General features: G+C 54.7%; 7 protein-coding genes and 1 non-coding gene across 8 annotated transcripts; 2 read left to right on the plus strand and 6 right to left on the minus strand.

Moving 5' to 3' along the window:
- Nucleotides 1-2,145: 2,145 nt before the first annotated feature.
- GNI_100330 (GRAM domain protein) lies at nt 2,146-3,622 on the plus strand (the record flags this gene model as incomplete). The annotated part of the gene is made up of 2 exons (XM_011132822.1): nt 2,146-3,475; nt 3,531-3,622. 2 exons carry the CDS (start codon nt 2,146-2,148, stop codon nt 3,620-3,622), a joined length of 1,422 nt encoding a protein of 473 aa, XP_011131124.1.
- A 141-nt stretch (nt 3,623-3,763) lies between these two features.
- GNI_100340 (hypothetical protein) lies at nt 3,764-4,738 on the plus strand (the record flags this gene model as incomplete). Its single annotated transcript, XM_011132823.1, has 1 exon — nt 3,764-4,738. One exon carries the CDS (start codon nt 3,764-3,766, stop codon nt 4,736-4,738), a length of 975 nt encoding a protein of 324 aa, XP_011131125.1.
- A 1,183-nt stretch (nt 4,739-5,921) lies between these two features.
- On the minus strand, nt 5,922-7,706 carry GNI_100350 (putative transmembrane protein; the record flags this gene model as incomplete). The annotated part of the gene is made up of 1 exon (XM_011132824.1): nt 5,922-7,706. The coding sequence occupies one exon, from the start codon at nt 7,704-7,706 to the stop codon at nt 5,922-5,924; it is 1,785 nt and encodes a 594-aa protein (XP_011131126.1).
- Nucleotides 7,707-9,392: 1,686 nt separating this feature from the next.
- GNI_100360 lies at nt 9,393-9,464 on the minus strand. The gene has a single exon. It is a non-coding gene; the product is annotated as a tRNA-Trp (tRNA).
- A 1,074-nt stretch (nt 9,465-10,538) lies between these two features.
- GNI_100370 (RNA-directed DNA polymerase) lies at nt 10,539-10,931 on the minus strand (the record flags this gene model as incomplete). The annotated part of the gene is made up of 1 exon (XM_011132825.1): nt 10,539-10,931. The coding sequence occupies one exon, from the start codon at nt 10,929-10,931 to the stop codon at nt 10,539-10,541; it is 393 nt and encodes a 130-aa protein (XP_011131127.1).
- A 2,976-nt stretch (nt 10,932-13,907) lies between these two features.
- Nucleotides 13,908-14,777, minus strand: GNI_100380 (hypothetical protein; the record flags this gene model as incomplete). The annotated part of the gene is made up of 1 exon (XM_011132826.1): nt 13,908-14,777. The coding sequence occupies one exon, from the start codon at nt 14,775-14,777 to the stop codon at nt 13,908-13,910; it is 870 nt and encodes a 289-aa protein (XP_011131128.1).
- A 959-nt stretch (nt 14,778-15,736) lies between these two features.
- On the minus strand, nt 15,737-16,663 carry GNI_100390 (putative transmembrane protein; the record flags this gene model as incomplete). The annotated part of the gene is made up of 1 exon (XM_011132827.1): nt 15,737-16,663. One exon carries the CDS (start codon nt 16,661-16,663, stop codon nt 15,737-15,739), a length of 927 nt encoding a protein of 308 aa, XP_011131129.1.
- A 256-nt stretch (nt 16,664-16,919) lies between these two features.
- On the minus strand, nt 16,920-17,690 carry GNI_100400 (hypothetical protein; the record flags this gene model as incomplete). Its single annotated transcript, XM_011132828.1, has 1 exon — nt 16,920-17,690. One exon carries the CDS (start codon nt 17,688-17,690, stop codon nt 16,920-16,922), a length of 771 nt encoding a protein of 256 aa, XP_011131130.1.
- Nucleotides 17,691-18,902: the final 1,212 nt, after the last annotated feature.

Raw genomic sequence — 18,902 nt, forward strand, 5'->3', positions numbered from 1 at the left:
ACGCCGAGAGCAGTGCTCACCGACGGCGGCTCCAGCTTCAAGGGCGCATTTCACACGACGGTGACCAAACATCTAGGTTGCCGACATCTAGTAACCGCCCCGTACCGTCCCCAGGGGAACGGCATCAATGGGGCCTCGCACGTCGAGCTAAAGAATGTGCTGCACGCAATGTGGCAAGAAGGGCAAAGAGATGTTGGGAAAATGCTGGACTCAGCCACCCGCCTCCACAACATCACCCCGCACTCAGCGATAGGTACCTCACCGTACGAGGCGTTGTTCGGTAAACCCCCAGTGCTCGACGCCCTGCAAGAGATGACATCGCCCGCCGCGCAGAGAGAATCACAACATGCGGCTCCGAGAGCGAATGACGGAGGTAATGCTCAGGGAGCGCCCCCTGGAAAAAGATAGTCCAAACGACCTCAAACAAGGAGACCTAGTGGTAGTTCTTAATGATCCAGGCTCCGCAGCCCGTCGCTCAATGGCCCAGAGACGCCCAGATGGTTCGCGCCACGTTGGTCACTCCCGATGAAGATCGTGGGGGTCGAGCGGACACAGGTAGAGGTAGAGCGATACGGACAGCCAGGCTCAACCTTCAAGGTACACAAGGAAAAAGTCCGAAAGTTTAAGAAAAGCGAGGATCCCGAGCTAGAAGCGTTGACGAGGGAGTACCCAGAGAGGATGGGGGCCGTGAGAGTGCGTTGACTCGTCTGGGTTTACGACCGTCCGTCGGTCGCCTTTGGTAATTGAGTTGTCCGTGGTGGGTTGGGGGGTCGGGGCATCGCTGTTGCCCTTGTCCCTGGGTTCGGCATCACGGTGCTGTTAGTGGCCGTGATGTCCGGCAGTTGTCCTTCCATTTGTGGGTATTGGTCGTGGGAATGAGTTGTGGCAAAGATATGTACGAAGATTTCGTTAGAGGTCGTTATGTCCCTGGACGGCTCCCGCCCCTCCTACCCCAGAAGAAATTTAGAGCTACGCCCAGGAAGTGTTCCAGACCTTCGCGCGTTTCGGGGTCGACCTATACGTGGTGATTCCGGGTCTTTGTGCTGCTGTCTCGTCCTCGAGGTTCTGCGAGTACTGAGGATGCTGCGGAGCCTGGGTCGACGAACACGACGACGACATCTCCTGTTTGTAGATCGGTCGGTGGGTATTCCTCTAACGGTCGGTTTCTGAGGTAGGACTCGCTCGCGGAGCATTTGTTGTTGCACTTGCTTGCGTTCCCGAGGAGTGTGCCGCAAATCATCAGTCATCGATAATCATCATGCAGCTTTCCTGCACGTCCGCCAGAAAATTTCCACTTCATCGATATCCGATTCCTGAGATAATCCGGAACCGCCTTCACCGAAATAATCATATACGCCCCGAGCCGCCAAAACTTCGACGCCGTTGTCTTCTTGGGTCACCCTCTTAGATTTACCGTCACAGCCTTCGCCAAAGTCTTGTGATTGGACGCGCTCCCGACCAGCACTGCCTTCGATCTGAGGATGTCCAAATCCTCGTTCATTTGTACGACCAGAGGCTTGTCCCATTCTTTAGTATCCGAGTCGGGGGGTGACGTGATGGCTCGGGACGCAGCCTCGTTGAATCTAGTGGAGGACTCTTGGCTGTATTCCTCCTACACCTTGGGGGTGCTATTTTGGTGGGATGGCACCATTCCCTGTCTATGTCCGTCTTCGTAACCTTCCTGTCAGTTTCACGTTGCATCCCGTATCAAGCCAATCCCTTGTACACATGGGGCGTTCTCTCCGTGGGGTTGTTACTGAGGCGAGTATTCTAATATGACTCAATATAGTGTCGGCAGGTACATAATCCGGTACGTATATAATCCGATACGTATATAATCCGATACGTACATGATTCGGTCGTAATTAGCGCCGGTTTAGCGTTAGCGCCGGTTTAGCGCATACAGTCAGCAGTTAGACGACCTCGCGACAGGCGTTATTGCTCTTGCAAGGGGTCATGCAAGAGAGAGCCGGGCAAAAGCAACCAGGCCGCACGGCACTGATCCCCCAGTGGCTTCACCCAACGTAGTTTTTTCGACAGCCGCTGAGGCCAAAGGTGAAGCAAGCAGATAAGGTAAAACTGAAACTAAATGTTTAGTCTAGATTGCAGGCTTGGTTAGAGGTTTTACAGTTTTCTTGTTAGATGATGGATGCGCACCAGTGTTCTTCGTTCTCGCCTTCTGGAGGTGGTTCTGTGGTGCAGCGGTTGCAGCTTCCAGAGTTGGAGCGTTCAAGTACGACGGTGTCGACGCACGGAAAGAATCGTCCATCAACGGAGGAGGAAGAGTTTCAGTGGAAGTTTAATTACTTTAGTAATGAGTGTCGATTATTGGGTCAGTACAATTGTGCGTTATCTGGCAAGATATTGTTACAGGGGAAGATGTACATTTCGACGACGGCGGTGGGCTTTTATTCAGTGTTTAATGATAGCACGTTCATCTCTTTGATTCCGACCTTAGTGTTGTTTGAGTATCATGAGATTGTGAATATTACGAAACGGTCGAACGCACTTGTGTTTAATAATTCGATTGAGATCGAGTTGAGGGACGGCACGTCTTACTTCTTCACGTCGTACGTAAACCGGGAGAAGGCGTGGGCATTGTTAATGCGGATGACCCACTACCAGTTCGGGCGTGGAGACGAGTCGGTTTTGACTGCGCGAACGCGCTCCAAGCTGCCGTCCATACCACGGCCAGGAAACAACCTTGTTAGTGGGGACGGGAGCAAGACAAGCAAAGTGCAAGTCCCTGTTCCTAGTGAAGTGTGCCACGTGTTGACAGTCGGCTACGCCCAAATTCAAAAACCAAAACTCGATTACTCCCTGCCCATGGGCATCTTTACCGTTCCTATCGAGCGGATGTATCAAAAGTGCGTCGTCGAAGAAACTTATGATCACATCCATCATACAATCGCCAACGGCAAAGATATCGTGGTTACCAACGGCGGAGTCCATAACTGCACTGCCGAACCGTGGGCTTCCTTACCTTCTAGTGAAAGCTATGAATTCACAAGGTCTATTTCAGGCATGAACAAAATTGAAAACAACTTTCCTGTATTGCGGCTACCAGATTATGCCTTTGTTACAGAGGACATCACGTTCAAGATCAACACTTCCAAACAACAGTTCCTAAGAGACAGCATTGTTACGACCAGGAAAATGCCGTTTAGTGATTGTCTAAAACTCCATGTCCGTCTTGTATTTACTAAACTTTCAGCGAGCGAAACACAACTGGACTCGGAAATGGAAATTATCTGGGTTAAGAAAAGCATTCTAAAAAGTATCATCAAGTCATGCGTTGAAACAGAATGGATCACTACCAACACCTTCATCAGACATGCCATGATCCAAGCATGCTGTGACTTTTATACGTTCCAGGCTCTCAGTACCGCTACGCCTAAGCACTTCACCAATCCCGCAAGAACCACATACGACATTCGCAAGGGAAAGGCGGCGCTCGTTCCCCAAATAAAAAAAAGTACCAAACCACCTCCCTACCTGCTCTCCCCTTCTCCCAGCTTGATTTCTTGTAGGAGGCCTATTTTGGTTCACGGTCTCCGTGTCATTGCTAATATCACTGTCATTCAATGTATACTTTGTTCTCCGCGAACTTTCTCAGAAATGACCCCCAAGTTTGAGTTTGGACTTGGAGGACGTCCTATGTTCCAAATGCCAGACGGGACAGACGCCATCCGACAGACGATGCCACGCGAGCATTGGGTGCACGGGTTTGCCGCCACAGGTTGGCAGCCAGGGTTTTTTGTTGATGGAAAATCGAACAGAGCCGAAGACAGCGGAGACCCTGGACACTGTGTCGGCCGAGGCAGATCAAATTGACGCAATAGCGGAGGCTCGCAAATGGTTCCGGCCGGACTACTCGGGCAGTGCCTACCAGAGCATCTTGCGTTACATGAAGGCCGACTTGGATCTGGAGACGGAGGTGGAAACCCTGGCGGGACCTGTGGACACCTCGTACTCCAGTGGCGACTCACCGAGTGTGTCGTCCACGGAGGGCCTTTTGTGGGAGCTTTGGTACAGCGTGCTACACACCGCTAAACGCACCCCCTGGGATGATCAGACTGCGGCGGGCCGGCTGGTGGGGTTGGTTCGCGCCTTGAAGGCACGCCCAGACCCAGCGCTTCCGGCCCATTTGTCTGAGGACGCTCTCCGCGCTTTGCGGGAAGACTGGATTTTCGCCTCCGGGAAACTCTGGAGCCAGTTGTCCTTGCTGGGAGCGTCTGCCCGAGAGAGCTGGAACGACGGCCCCGACTGTACGAGGCCCGTTACGCTCCCGGAAGTGCACGCCTGGACCAACGTGAGCGCCTTCGTCGCTCGACTCACTCAAGAAGACTTGACGAATTTTTCGTGCTACGCCCGATGGGCAGCTGTCGACCTCCTGAACCCCCGCTACGCGGACGCGCGTCCCCATGTGGCCGCCATGGCCGTGTGGGTCATCATCGCAGGCGAGAAGTTGTGGCAACAACAATTCGACGAATCAATTCCTGCCAACAACAAAATCGACAAAGACATGTGGATCAAAATCAAGTCCTGCCTCCAGAACTTCGCAGCCACCGGCCATCCTATGCCCAACTCGGTACAGGACCCCCCGACACTGAAGCTTCCGACGGTAGACCTCTCAATACTGAACCCCGTGCACCGAGCACTCACCGTACTCACCAACTTGCTGACTCCCACCCTCCCTGGCCACCCCTCCAGCCCGTCGTCGTCTCTTCTCCTTTGACCAAATATCCGGTATGCCTGCTGCTTTTCGAGCTTGAACATTCGCCTCCAAAGTTCACACCCTGTCCTCCGGTTTAGCCTTTGACAACGGGTCACATCCCCCGCAGTACAGGCATGGAGCGTTCCCGGGGAAAAAAATGCTCCCCCTGATCGAGTGAGTCATAGATACCACCAGGTTGCTTGCCCTCACCCGACAGCTTGCCCAACACTGTGTTGTTGGGTGTCCTGTGAATCGTGTTGTAGGACGGCTGACTGAGAAGGCACAATCGAATTTGTGCTTTCTTAATTGGCCGTTCCGTTTTTCTAACAGGCATGTTATTGCAGCCAGCGAGACGCGCGCTGGTTGCCTGATTGCACCTGTGTGTGGGATACACCCGCGTGCGCGGGCGCGCGAGTGTTTCTCATGACCCCTTGTGTGTACCTCCCTCCGCACGAACACACATCTTTCCAAGCACAACTCTTTACCCCTGCGTTTCCACTGAGCGTGTGCCTCTTGCAAACACACACACACCTTCGACACACCAAATTTCACGGTTCTTACACCCAAAAATATTTGCCGCTCGTTTTGTCCCAGGGCTCGCGCCGCTTGCGCCGCATGCACGTGGCTAGGCATTCGTTACGGGTGCGCGCATGCATTAAACGTTTGCCATTCTGTGACTGATGACGGCAGCCAGACAGCCCGCTGCCACGACGGCTGCCCACACCATGGTGTTGAGTTTCAGCACCTGGTGCGTGAGCATGATGGAGCCGCCTGCCACGGCCGAAAAGACAGTCCACCCGAGGCTTCTCCCGTAGGTCCTGTATGAATTATACCTTTCCCGAAATTTCTCCGGAGTCTCCTCGTAGTTATACATTACCCTCGGCAACGGCCTGGCTGGCAGCGTCTTGACAGGAGTCTTGACACTCTTACGCGCCGCTGACGGACCTCCAGTGCTATATCCGGCCCCTCCAGCCGACCACAGACCGACATGAAACATCCACGACACCTGTTTTTCTAAATGCCCCGGCCGACCATGCTTTCGAGACGGCATATTTCCCGGCCAAAAACTTGCGTGGTCGGCAAGTGGCCCCAAAGTGTTTTACCGTAGCAGCTAGCCATTGCACGGACGCGTCTGGTCGGCGTTTGCCTCAGTGCGCCTTCTTCTCTGACCTCGACCAGCCGACCTCCACCCCAGCTCGCCCATCTAGTAGTCGTCGTCCCTGGTTGTGCCTCTGCAATAGCACCTGCAGTCTTTGGTGCTGAACTGAGGGATGGTCTCGGCGAAAGCGGACATGATGGGGCGGAGATCGGTGGCGGTTGGTCGGAAGACGTCGTACACGGCATAATGGGCACCTTCGCAAACGAGTGCTGGTGTTCGCGTTGGCATGCAAAGACAGTCCCAGCCGGCGCAGCCGGGCAGACAGACACGACGCGGCGCTGGCTCGGCGTGTGTGAACTGGTAAAGGTGCACCCAGAACAGCACCGGCACCACCATCCCGACGCACACGCTTGCCACCGCCAACGTCGGGTTCGCCCGCATCCACCGCAGCAAGCGTCGTGTCTGCTTCAGACACGTGTGCGGCAACGAGCGCAAACGGTCAAGCAATTCATGCACGTCCTCACGCATGTCCGCGCGCACGCCCTCGAACCATTCACTTTCGCGCACACGCTGGAGCCATTCACTCTCGCGCAGGCGGCTCACGCGGAGGCGGCGGAGACATCCGCCTTCTCTGGGCGAGCCGTCACCCTCTTCGAGCGAGTCGCCCTCTGCGGCTTCCCTGAGCGAGTCACCTTCCCCAAGCGAGCCGTCACCCCCTTCGAGCGAGTCGCCCGCTGCGGGTTCCCTGGGCGAGCTGAGGTCTTTGAGCGAGACGGCTTCTTCGAAGTCTGTCGAGGACCGGCGGGCGAGGACCCGGTCGAGCCAGGGCTGCATGCGCGACGGGACGGCGGAGAACCAGCGACCGACGCCGGGGGGCGGAGCCAGCGTTTGTCGCACGCGTGTGCGGAGGTGGCGCGTGAGTCTCCGTACTCGGCGGCGACTGTCGGCGCTGAAGAGTTGTACCGACGGGCAGCGTTCGCAGCAATAATCGTTCTCCTCGCTTCTGTCTGCGTCTGCGTCCTGGCTGCCGAACTGCTCCTGCCCAGTCTGCAACTCCTCGTCCGACGCCGTCAGGCACTCCACGCAAAACTCACTGAGAGGCACCGCCTGGATCTGAACCACCAACCTCTTCCACACCTCTGCTGGACCCGGTTCCGTCGGATGATCCGCTTCCGTCGGATGATCCGCTTCCGCCCCGGCGTTCGACTTCTCCTCCGACCCGTCGTTCGACCTCTCTTCCGACCCGGCGTTCAGTTCTTTCTCTGGCCCCGCGTTCGAACATGTTGCGTTTCGTGGCGCACTCCCGGCCGCCTGGCCCATTCGCTCCTTGAGCACGTCATCCAGCCACAGCGGCACAAGCTGCCGCACCTCCTCGCTCCCGGCGATGCTGCACGCCAACTGTTCCAACGCCGGCAACTCGTCCACCAAGACGGAGACGTCGAAGGTGTGCACCGCGGATTTCCACACGTGTTCAACAAACAGTCTCACAGCGGAAGAGTCTGGTTTCTCTGTAGCGGCGGCGTCAGCTACAGGGTCGCCCTGAGCGTCTTGTGCTGAAAGCTGGGCTTGTTCGAAATTGCGGATCACTGTAAGTGCGATTGGATGCTGGTAAAAATCGAAACGCGCCTCCGCCGGATCATTCTTCTCCCCGTAGTACGAAACACCGCAGACGGGTTCCGGGGTACTGGCTGGTCGTTTGATATGCACAGCGAGGGGTGTTGCGGTCCCCTGCTTAATTTGCTTTTCCGTTCCGAACGCAACAATTATTTTGTGACTGTACTGTGGACTCGGTGTCACGGGGACTTGCAGCCGGCCATTAACTAATTCAATGAGAGCGGCACACCACGGGTCCAACGCGCTTCCGGAACTGTAGGGATAGCACGACTTCATGCGTAACTTGCTTTACAGACAACTTGGTGGATAACTAACTTGACTAACTCTCAACGGACTTGCAACAGACGGAATGATGTTCAACTCAGGTTTGATATACAGCAGACTTAGAGAGACAACCAGGAATCCACAGCGCTGCGAGGCTATGTAAATAAAATTCGTTCGCTGAGAAACCGTTTACTGGGAGCAAGGTTAACTGGGCCTGCACATGGGTCTTCAGAAACCATTCCCGCCCTTATTTGCGGCCACGCGCCACTCTAGTTCGCCCACGCTAGCTCGCCAGCGTGCTACTATCGTGCTGACTGTGCTACTCTCGCCCCAGCATGTTGTCGCTTCGTGTGTATATCACTGTCTAACACCTTCAGGTCTATCTTTACACCCCCCACTCGTGACGAACAAGTCTGTTACACCACGGATCGGCGTCTACTCCGTTGTAAGTCACGATATTTGAGGTCTAGGTGAGAGAGGTGTTACCGACGGAATAGTAGCACACAAGTTGTGACGTAAATCAGTATGACACACGCTATCAGAAACTATATTATGCCCCTCTCTGGTACGCGGGAAATATCTTCATACTGCGATACAACCACATCGTAGAACTTGCGTCCAGAGGTCTCGTGTGTTACGGTAGGGTAAACGGATGCGCTTTAGAATAGAGTAATACGTGAACCAGCGCTGATAACGTACCAGAGTCTATCCCTGAAATGATGTTGACTAACCAAAATTTTGAAGCGCAATCCAGAGCAGACATCACGTATTTTTTACTAGGTTTGCGCGCACGACCTGTTCTGAGCTCGATCCTGGTCCTAAGCCAAATCCGACGGGATGAAATGTCCATGCGCGGGTGTTATCAATATTCGGCATGGCCCTTGAGTGGATGAGTTGTTTAAAGGGATGTAGTTACCGCATGTCCTTATTAGTTTGTCCGGGGTGCAAACGAGTCCAGGACGAAATGCCCAAGGAGATGGTCTAATAATTCCTGCTGCGAGCTTTTCTTGGCACATGTGCTGCTGGGAGTGCTGTTGTGGTGACTGTCAGTAGTGTTGTTTGTTCTTGTGTAAGAATGTCCGGGAACGTGGGCGTGGGCTTCCAGCTTCCCAGTTGTTCACGCCAAACAGAAGTTGCACCGAAGGTGTGGCGTTGCCCACGCCAGGAACCGTTCCATTGTATAGGGTCGCTTGTAGCGTGGAGAAGCCGTCAATGACTGCCATTAGCAGCGACTAGACGCGGAGGGTTCATCGGGGGTATAATTTTCTTCACAACATCTTACCAAACTAGGTCAGCATCCGCTCCAGTCTCGATCCTTGCGTGCCCCGTCTGTATAACTCGGCCATGTAGCGCGCATCGCCAATTCCCACGAATTGACCCGTCGATGTCAGACAGACGCTTTTGCGAGGTTCGCTAGTTTTCTAGCTGCTCCCTGAGGGCGCGTGTAGCATTCCTCGAAGGACTGGATGACCTGAGTACCTGAACAACCGAGCGTTGCAGAAGTTGCAGGAGCTTATCCATCTTGGCCAAGCACCCAGTAGCTGTCGCCATGTGTTTGTGCGTATAAATGAGAGATGGGTATACAACTTGTGACCTATGCCCACACACACCATCAGATACTATATTAAGTCACGCCATCGCAATAAAAATCCTTTTCTTGGAACAAGAACAACAATCCCTGAATTTTACTCGGGAAAATGAGCCCAGAGCGAGTCGAACGCCCAACCTTCTGATCTGGAGTCAGACGCGCTGCCATTGCGCCATAGGCCCATGTATCTGTGCCGGCTTGATTGTTGGTATCGAGGTTACTCACTGGGTGACTCATGAGTACAAATGCTAAATCCGGTTCTGCTCCATGTAAAAATTAAATTAATAGCTGGCGCGACGTGTGCGAATGGAGTCGTCACGTCCACATCCGCCGGCCTCTCCAAGACTCCTTGGGGACGAGAGTAAATTGGAACCTCGAAATACTGACGCTGTCCATCGCGTGTCGGTCGACGGAGGATTTCCTCCAGTCAGTGAACGGTCGAATGACAGGTCTCTGTTCGGCCTGACCTCCACATAGAATACTCGGCCTACATTCGTGAGGATTGGCACGTCGTAGTGCATCGGTATCTTGTGGTATGTGCCTGTCACGGCCAGTGCCTTATGGTGAGTGCTCGAAGATCCACTGGAACCCGTCCTATCTTCATGACCTAAGGGGGGGGAGCTTCATATATTAAGTCCTTGTGCCACACTGAGGTGACGTGGGAAGGAACTCACTGACCCCGAAGCGTTGCTGAACGGTGGATAGCATCTTCCCGCACAGAAGCACCACCGTATCTCCGACGTATCTCCTTCTTCACAGAAGGCCGTCCTTCGCTGGCTGAAGACAAAGTGTGGTTGAGGGCATCCTGCCGGAACGTGTCAAACAGCCTGAAACGTGGAAGCACATCCGTTATGAAGGTCTCGAATCTGTGCCATTCTTGGAAGTGAGGTAATACCACGTCTGCACCGGCGACGATTCGGTACGGCGACTCGCCAGTGATGGGGTGCGGCGTAGAACGATAAGCTAGCGTGGCAGAGGCAACCACCTCCTCGAAACTCCAGTCTGTTGCCGACACGAATGCTCTAGCGGTCCTTGACAGCGCTCTCTAAACTCTCACGCGCGAAATGCACTGTCGCTCAACAGATTCCTGGGAGCTTCCAGACCAGCGACCCAGCCCCAACCGAAAGCCCCCCACAAGTGCACGAATTCTGCGGAGCGGGATTGGATCATTTTATAGTATGTTAGTTGTAGTCTGGACTACGTCAACGACGCGCTCAGTCTTTCTCGTATTTCAGTCGCTTTATCGTTGGGTATGCTTATTCTGTCGGGTGTAAACCTGTGCCAGTCGTCGGCTGTCGACGACTTCTTATAGTAAATTTTAAAGCTGTACCGACCTGCCATATCTCACACACATCCCATTCTGTTACGCTTATGACAACTACATCATCCTGATACGATCGCACATGAACTTTGTCGTAGTCGCTCAACTCGCCCAGCACCTTCCCCATCACCATAGAAAAGTGTTTGGGTGCGCACATTGCGCCCATAGGCATTCTGCGGTAGCGGTAAGCTTGTCCTCGCGAGTCGAGAATGGCATAGTTCATTTGATCTTCGGCGACAGGGATCGCGTGAAACGCTTTCGATAAGTCCATCTTCGCCAGATTCTTTTGTCCTGCAGCCCAGGCCACAACCGGCCCCATAGCTTGCATCTTCGGAAACCGGCCATTATCGTCCGTATACGGGTACAGTGACTGGCAGTTATGAGTCACTCGCTCTCTTGCATCAGCGCCAACGAACCGGGGCTTGTGCCAACGTATCTTCGGACAGTCCTCTATACGCTCGTTGAACACCGGTAACCGGAAGGGATTTACTCCCCGACAACAGAAACGAACCAACAGCGTACAGAAGGCAACCGAGACGACCAAGAACTGGTCGACGGGTACCAAATATGACGACGGCGAGCATTCGCAACGGCCTGTGGATGTGACGATTGTCGGAGTTCGCGAGGGGTCTTTTTGGGGGGGGGGGGGGAGTCGCTCAATTTCGCAGCCATCCGACAGTCTCTTGAGAACCCATTCGAAGTTGCTCATTTAGGCAGGCCACGAACTTCCATATATCACCAACACCATCAACATAAGCCAAGCACCCGTTCCTTCCAGCGACTTCCTCGTCATTCTCTGAAATGTTGCTGGTGCATTGATTAATCCGACTTATCTTCTTCTATTAGACGAATCTGGCGAAAACCAGCTTTTAGGTCCAAATTTATTACATGTTCGACGCCTCCAGTTGATCATGTAGATCCTTGACCGCGGGTGGAGGGAAGGTGTGCACCTTTCTACCTATAGAGGGACTCCATTTGAAGCCCGATAATCGACGCACATTCTCCACTGCCCCGTTTTTTTAGACACCATCACGATTTGTGATCGCCACGGATTAGTAGGACTCGGTGGCCAATCCCGACTCTCTGTTCCGGAGAGTATCTCCGCATACCCTGCTTGACCGGCGGGCTGCCACTAGTATCTATTGCGTGCTCGAGAAAGCGGCATCTCCCCAACTGGGTCGTTCGCCAAGTTCGTCATAATGTTGAAAGATTCTGACAACATCTGCCGTGATTGAGACCTGAGTCATAACTGGCGAAGTTCGGATCTTGAATTAAAGGGAGTTCCCCAAAAAACGAAGCCAACTTGTCATCCTTCAGATTAACGGATGCATCAAGTTGCTGTAAAGCTGGAAGTCCCAGCAATGGATACGCCATGGCAGAAACAGGCTACCGTAGAAATTCAACTCTACCAACTTACCACCAAGAGAGGTGAGTATGGAAACTGAGAGGTACATCTTGAAGTTCCTCCAATACCCTTGACTTGTAGCGGCGTATCCAGTTCCGTGACCGTTGACTGGCTTTGAACATCCACGGTCTTGAGTATGAGTATGACATCCGGGAATACGTGGATTTCCCGGCCCCGTGTGCACCACGAAGGACACAAGCCTTCCAGACATCGGTAACCGCACATGTCTACAATTCTATCGTTTCACTCCTTGAATTAGCGACAACGAACATTCATAAGTGCGGCTAACCATAGGGTTGGTCCAGACCGTCTTCGGGTGAGAGGGCCGCCCGGATGGCCCCTTTCCCGATATTGGCGCTGCCTAGCATTTTGGTAGTACCAATTTTCCTTTTCATGCTTGTCATTATACATGTTCGCAAAAGCCTGCAGAGCTTACATCCCACCGAATCCTTATCTCAATCTCCCTGTCGATCTTCCGCAACAAACAATAGCTGTAATCCAACGCACGGCACCTTGACTTCTGATCCCAACGACGGCACAACTCCTCGAATCTGGCTTTCAACGGAAGAAAGTAGTCTACAACCTTCATAGTATCGGTGCCACAGTCTTGCGTCTGTAGTCGTTGACAGACAACATTAACCACACGGCTGAAAGGATAGCGTACCTGTCGACAAATCCTTGATATGGCAGAAGTCAAGAAGCTGTTCTCGTCTTCGGAGAAGACATGATCATCTTCGCTGTCAGTGGAGGTCATACTCGGAGACATTGAAGAAGTACCTGATCGGTCAGCTTGGAATGGTCACGATTCCCCAAATCGTCCACCATAATTTGGCTGTGAGTAGCGTGATTACTTGCTGGGTTACTCGTTAGCGCGAATGAACAATGAATGTATTTGGAATCAAAATTTTATTGAAGTGAAAGAGAACTAATGTCGAGTCAGGTTCTCCTCCTCCAAAAATAAAATAATGGTTCTCGCGACGTGTGCGAATGAAGTCATCCCGTCGACACCCGACGTAAGTCCTCGGTGGCTGCTATTTCCCACGACATATGTCCTGTAAGCGCTCCACTCCAGCGCCACCAGATGCACGACACAGCTCAGACAATACGACCCCTTGCACAGACAGAGCAAGCAGAACTTTTGCAACCACACATAAAATCTTTCACGCCCTCTCCAGCACGTCGCAACCAACGTGTTGACAGCTGCGAGTGTTACCGGCAACAAAGCATGCCACCATTATAACTGAATCGCTGTACGCATCAACAGGGAGGACACGTGGGAAGGGAAGGTGTAAGTGAGAATCCGTCCGATGTTGCAAACTCACACTTTCTTGAGCGCCTGCGGATGGAGACGGCCTGTTCGTGACTGCTTTTATGTTAGGCTGCCACCCCGTTCGAAGCCCTCCGCCAAGTCGTGTTATTCCAAACAGGCAAACGCTGAAACAACAACAACTACTGCTCGAAGCCTGCCCTGGTTGGTCGTTCCTGTCGCTACGGGTTGTCTGGTCCTAACGGCCTTGGTCAGGGTTTGGGTAGACGGTCGGTCGTCTTACAGGGTAGACGGTCGGTCGTCTTACTGGGTAGACGGTCGTCTTACTGGGTGTCCCCCGCAGGCTAGAGATACGCACCATGGCGGGAAGCCAGACCTCCAGTTTTTAGTAGGTACTTGAAGGAAGTACTTGTACACAAACAAGTGGGGTAAGTTAGAGAAACCCGCCGGGAGGCCATTTTTCCGAGTTAAAGAAACACTCATAGTAAGTACTTGAAGAAAATACTTGAAGAAAGCATTCGGGAAGGAAGAGGAGGGAAGGGATTGTTGAGACTCGTGTCTGGCTTGGTACGAGGCAATACAAGTTAGTAGAATGCATAGTAAAACAAACGCAGCGCGTGCCAGTAGAGTCGTTAGAAGCAGCAGAGGCGCCACTTCGAGTGTGGCGCTCCGACATCAACTGGGTCACAGTCCTGCCGGATCGTGCCCGGTCGGTCGCTGGTCTTCGGTTGGCAGACGACGACTGGCTCGCAGCCCAGTACCGTCTGGTCGACCGTGCCCGCTCGGTCACTGGTCTCCGTGCGCAGCGGCGACACGGTGCCGGTCGTCCTCGGTTGTGGCGCAGGCATCTGAAGACTCGGGGGCGACTGGGCTCGTGCTGCAGGCGCTTCTCGTCTGGAGTGAGGAACCGGAGTTTTGTCCGATGCCGTCATACGGAGTAGATACTTTTTAGAGAAGGACAAGAACTCCGAGAACGACAACTCGTCACGCGAAATTTGTGCCGACGATAGGTATTCCGAATTGAACAGACCCAGCACAGACAATAAGAACCTGTCCTTCTCGTCTGCGGTAACTCCATCATCCAATAATCCGTAACCATGAGCTATTACATCGCGCATGCTTGCAAAAAATTTACGAAGCTCATCACTCATCTGAATAGAACCAGATTCATACGAGCACGGGTCGTAAAAGCTTGAGGCAGGGGACCACCCAGTCTCATCGGTACTCTCTTCAATCCGCTTGTGGTCGCCGTCCGAGGCATCGCTTCTCCTGGCACTGGCAAGCGCTCTCGCATACCGTCCCAGGTCACTCCCAGGCGACTCAACCACAACGTAGTATCCCAACTTCGAAACGTCATGGTCGACTTTGACACTTTCATCCTCTGCTATTCGCACAAGATCCGTCATAACTCCATCAATGAAGTTCTTTCTAGTAAATGCGCCCAACACGGCGGAAGCTAAGATATCTACCGCTACTATCTTCTTAAATTGCAGACACTTCATGCTGCCAAAACTTGGAAATTAAAAAATCCACCTCCTCGCTGGGGAAAGAAAATCCGACATCAGCCAGCATCGTGTTAGCCCCGCCCGGTGCCCAGCACATGTCCAATCAGAGACACGTCTGTGTCACCCAGCGGGCCCCAACTCCGGGCCTATGTGCGTGGCATGTGATTAGCAACCGGGACCACCCTGGTGACATATAAAATACTAGTGTTATTGCAGGGTAGTGTGCGCTAGTTATGACTCAGTGCTTTCCTGGTTCCACGGCGGCAACCGGTCGTGCTTGTCTAGATGACTAGAACAAGCTCAGGAGAGTGCCTTAAGGAGCTAGCGGCATTCATCGTCTTACTACAGCCACCTCGCAGAACGCTCGGTATGTTGTCAGCTACGAATCATTAGTACTCTTGCCTAACGGGTAACTGCTGGGGGCGAAATCAACCGAGAATGATAACTCATTCCTCCGTCGCCTCAGCAACCTCAAAGGCAGAACTAACATAGTAACTTTATACCGTAGCCTTGCAACGGACACCCATTCTTTGAAGCACTTTCTGTTACCAAATTTTTCACCAAATTATTTTCGACTCAAGTGTTAAAAACAATTAACGTTTGGAGACAATAATCGCACACATTCTTCGAGGCACGCACGGCCCAGCTCCCCATCTAAGGTCCCGCTCGCCGTTTGAGGTCCCAGCTCGCCGTCTAAGGTCCCGCTCGCCGTCTGAGGTCCCAGCTCGCCGTCTAAGGTCCCGCTCGCCGTCTGAGGTCCCAGCTCGCCGTCTAAGGTCCCAGCTCGCCGTCTAACGTCCCAGCTCGCCGTCTGAGGTCCCAACTCGCCGTCTAATTGATTCGTCATCTAGCTAGCTCTCAGCAGGTTGACCCGCCTGTCTCGAGGGAAGGGTTTAGTTTTGGTTGGAGCATTCATTTTAGTTAAGGTTTCGGTCGATGTTTCGTCGGGTTCATTTTTAGGAGTGAGGAGTGGCAGTTTCTTCTGCGTCGAGGTGTTCGGGGTGCAGGGAGATGTCTTCGTCTTTGGTCACACCGCCCATGAGAGCGGTGAAACCTGCGAGTCCCAGCCCAGAGCAGCTGAGCATCCAGAGACGTCGTAACGCGGCTTTTTTCGCAACCACTTTGGGCGTTCCTGCAATGAGTTTCGTTGCGTACCGCGTGACCACCCCGAGTGCCTGTTTCCGTAACGTCCGTGAGACGTACAAAGAACCGAGTGCACACGCGATAGACAACCCACCGCTCAGACACGCCAACTGGGAATACTTGGCGGAACCTGTCAGACTATTCCCACTCCCGAAAAACAATGCCACCGCCACCACCAAGCACACCCCCGCCGCGCCCAATAGCATGCGGTACCGATCTGCCGTTCGCACCAACTGCTTCTCCGCTCCTTCGCACACCTGGTCCTCTTCGCAATTCGCGCGCTGGAACTCGCCATAACTCCACTGAAACATCGAGAAAAACACGCGGCATTGCAAGAACTCGCTCCCCTCCCGACCGCCCAACAAGTGGCACCCATGCTCCGCCTTGAAACCCGTCCCACCAACCCGGACGCTCCCCAGCGCCAACTCCGTATCATGAGTGCCCGCCGGAACCACGACGGCTTGCGCCGGAACCATCACCGGCTGACCAACCACCGGCTGAGCAACCACTGGCTGAGCAACCATCGGCTGAGCAACCATCGGCTGAGCCGCCACTGCTGGCTGAGTCGCCACTGCTGGCTGAGTCGCCACTGCTGGCTGAGTCGCCTGGACGCCTGCACCTGTTTGCGGGACGCCGGCTTGAGGCTGAACCTGGGCAGGGGGCGATGCGGGTTCGGCAAACGGCTGTGCCGGCATCAGCGGTAGTGCTCCGCTCGTCGTGCTGGGCACCGCCAGTAGCATCCGTTGAGGCGCAGCCCCAACGCGCGTAAAGACATCGAAAGACGCGATGGAGACGAAGACGGAAACCAGCAGCTCGCTCAGCACCAAACCGCAACTGAGCAGGAACAAGCCCGTTCCGAGACCTCTAGACCTGCGTCGGTACGACCCGAGGACAGAAGACTGCATTCCGGTCGGGACACACTGCACCCCAGTTCCTGGACAACCTCACTTACAACTTTGGGGGGCTCACTCACATCCGGAAAGGGGGGGGATTGGCTCAGGAGGACTCGCCGAAGAGGACGGCGATGAGTTCGTCCACCGCCGCCGCATTGACTCGACCGTTGCGTCGGCTGTACCTCTGGAAGGCTGTGGCCGTTTCGCGCCACATCGCCTTGCTCGTTTCGACGGGTGGATGGAGCTCGAGCTGGTACTTCACGTCGTGCAGCTGCTCCGGCAGCGCCTTGTCGGCGTGAACTCCGTGGAACGGCGAGACGCAGTACAGCACGGGTGGCACCAGGGCCGTAGCCACCGGCGGCCGGTTCTCTTGCGCTGGACGGTCGTTGAAATAGGAGCGCCGCCGCAGCAGGGCGGCTACAACGCGGGCGTAGTACTTGTAGCCCTCACACTCGACCATGGCCGCACGAACCCAACGCGTGCCCCAGCCAAACTTCATGCCGAGGCTTTCGCTCAATCCCAGGGACTCCAACACAATCGTGTCCTCCCACGGATCACTCGCACGCGCCGGGTAATACTTGATCAGCGCCGCCGGCAGGATCTCGCGCAGAATCCGCAACCCGTCCTCGGCGCGCCGTCGGAACGCCGCCGGCGGCACCACTCCCAACACCTGCTCCTCGAACGTCAGCGCCGCGGTCACCCGCCTCTTAGTCCCTTCGATGGTCTTGTCGCTGGTCGTGAGGAAGAATTCGCGTTGAGTGGAGGCTAAAAAGACCAACTCGGGCAGGTCTCCGCCTTGTTCGGCACTCAGCAGCCAGGACCAGGTGGTGATTATCTGGTCCACGGTGGCCTTGAGCATGAGGGCGCCGTTCATAGACAGCTCGCCGTGGCGCGTGACGTACCAGCCGACCAGCTTCACGACCCGGGCCGGCAGAGGGGCGACCGAGAGGCCCCAGGCGTCCTGAACCGCGGCCACGTAACTCTCAAGGTCTGCGCTGAGTCCGGCGAACACGTCTCGCGTCCTCATGGCCGGAATGCCCAAGGCACTCGCCACGCTCGCCAGTTGGGTCGGGGCACAGGCCGGGGCTCGCAAATTCAAAGTAGCGCGCGACGAGACCTGGCTGCCTCGCCGATAACGCATGTGCCACAACCGACACTGGAACTTGAGCAGACTCAGCACCGGGTCACTGGTCGAACGTCGGGTCATAAAATCCGCAACCTGCAAGTCCGGAACCACGCACCGCATGTCCCGGTACAACATGTCCGTGGTATATAGAGCCAACGGCAACGCAGTTATACCCGCAAGAGTACCTGTACCCGACGGGGTACTTCCTGAGCCTGGGTCACTGCCTCCATGTTGTATGAGCCTCATCAAGTGATCCGAGACTCCGGCACAAGCACTGGCAGGCACACCGAATTCTTGAGGAACTATTTTATGCTGAAGACCGATCTGCAACAAAAGAGAGAATAGAGGAGAGAGTGTGCGGTCATCCACTACATACCCGCACTCGACGCATTCCACGTCGGGCCTGAACATCGCTGCCGCGTCCCCTAACACACCGCTTTGTCCCCCCACAAGGTTTCCCGGTGCTTCTTCGAGCACCACAATCTTGCGAATTCCCTCGAACGAAAGTCCCGCTTCGACCAGCGCACCCGCAACCCTGCCAAGGCCCCGGGCATCGAGGCCCTGAACGGCGAGCCCATGCAGTCCGTGCAGCGCCAACACAACCACCGTCCCGGGCCACAAGTCGCAGCCAAAATCCGCAACCAGCGTCTCCTGCACGTCTTCGAACGACAAACTCACGTCCACGCGGCAGGCACGCACGCCCTGCTCCTCCAAACTCTCCACCCAACGCGCATCGTGGCTGTACACGACCACGTCCTGTAAACTACCCGCCAGCACCTCCGCGATGTCGCTCGCCGTCGGCGACACAATCAAGATCACCGAGCGGCCGACCGCCCCGGTCTTCTTCGTAACTCGCCTGGTCGCCGCCTCAGCTACCGCCAGTTGGCAGCTGTGGAGCAGCGCGAGGTCGTCCGGTGGCGTCCAGCACGGCTGCCCGTCGTGTGTGCAGGGGATTCGGCA

The sequence above is a fragment of the Gregarina niphandrodes genome (genome assembly GCF_000223845.1).
Source record: "Gregarina niphandrodes unplaced genomic scaffold scaffold00021, whole genome shotgun sequence".
Classification (NCBI taxonomy): domain Eukaryota; phylum Apicomplexa; class Conoidasida; order Eugregarinorida; family Gregarinidae; genus Gregarina; species Gregarina niphandrodes.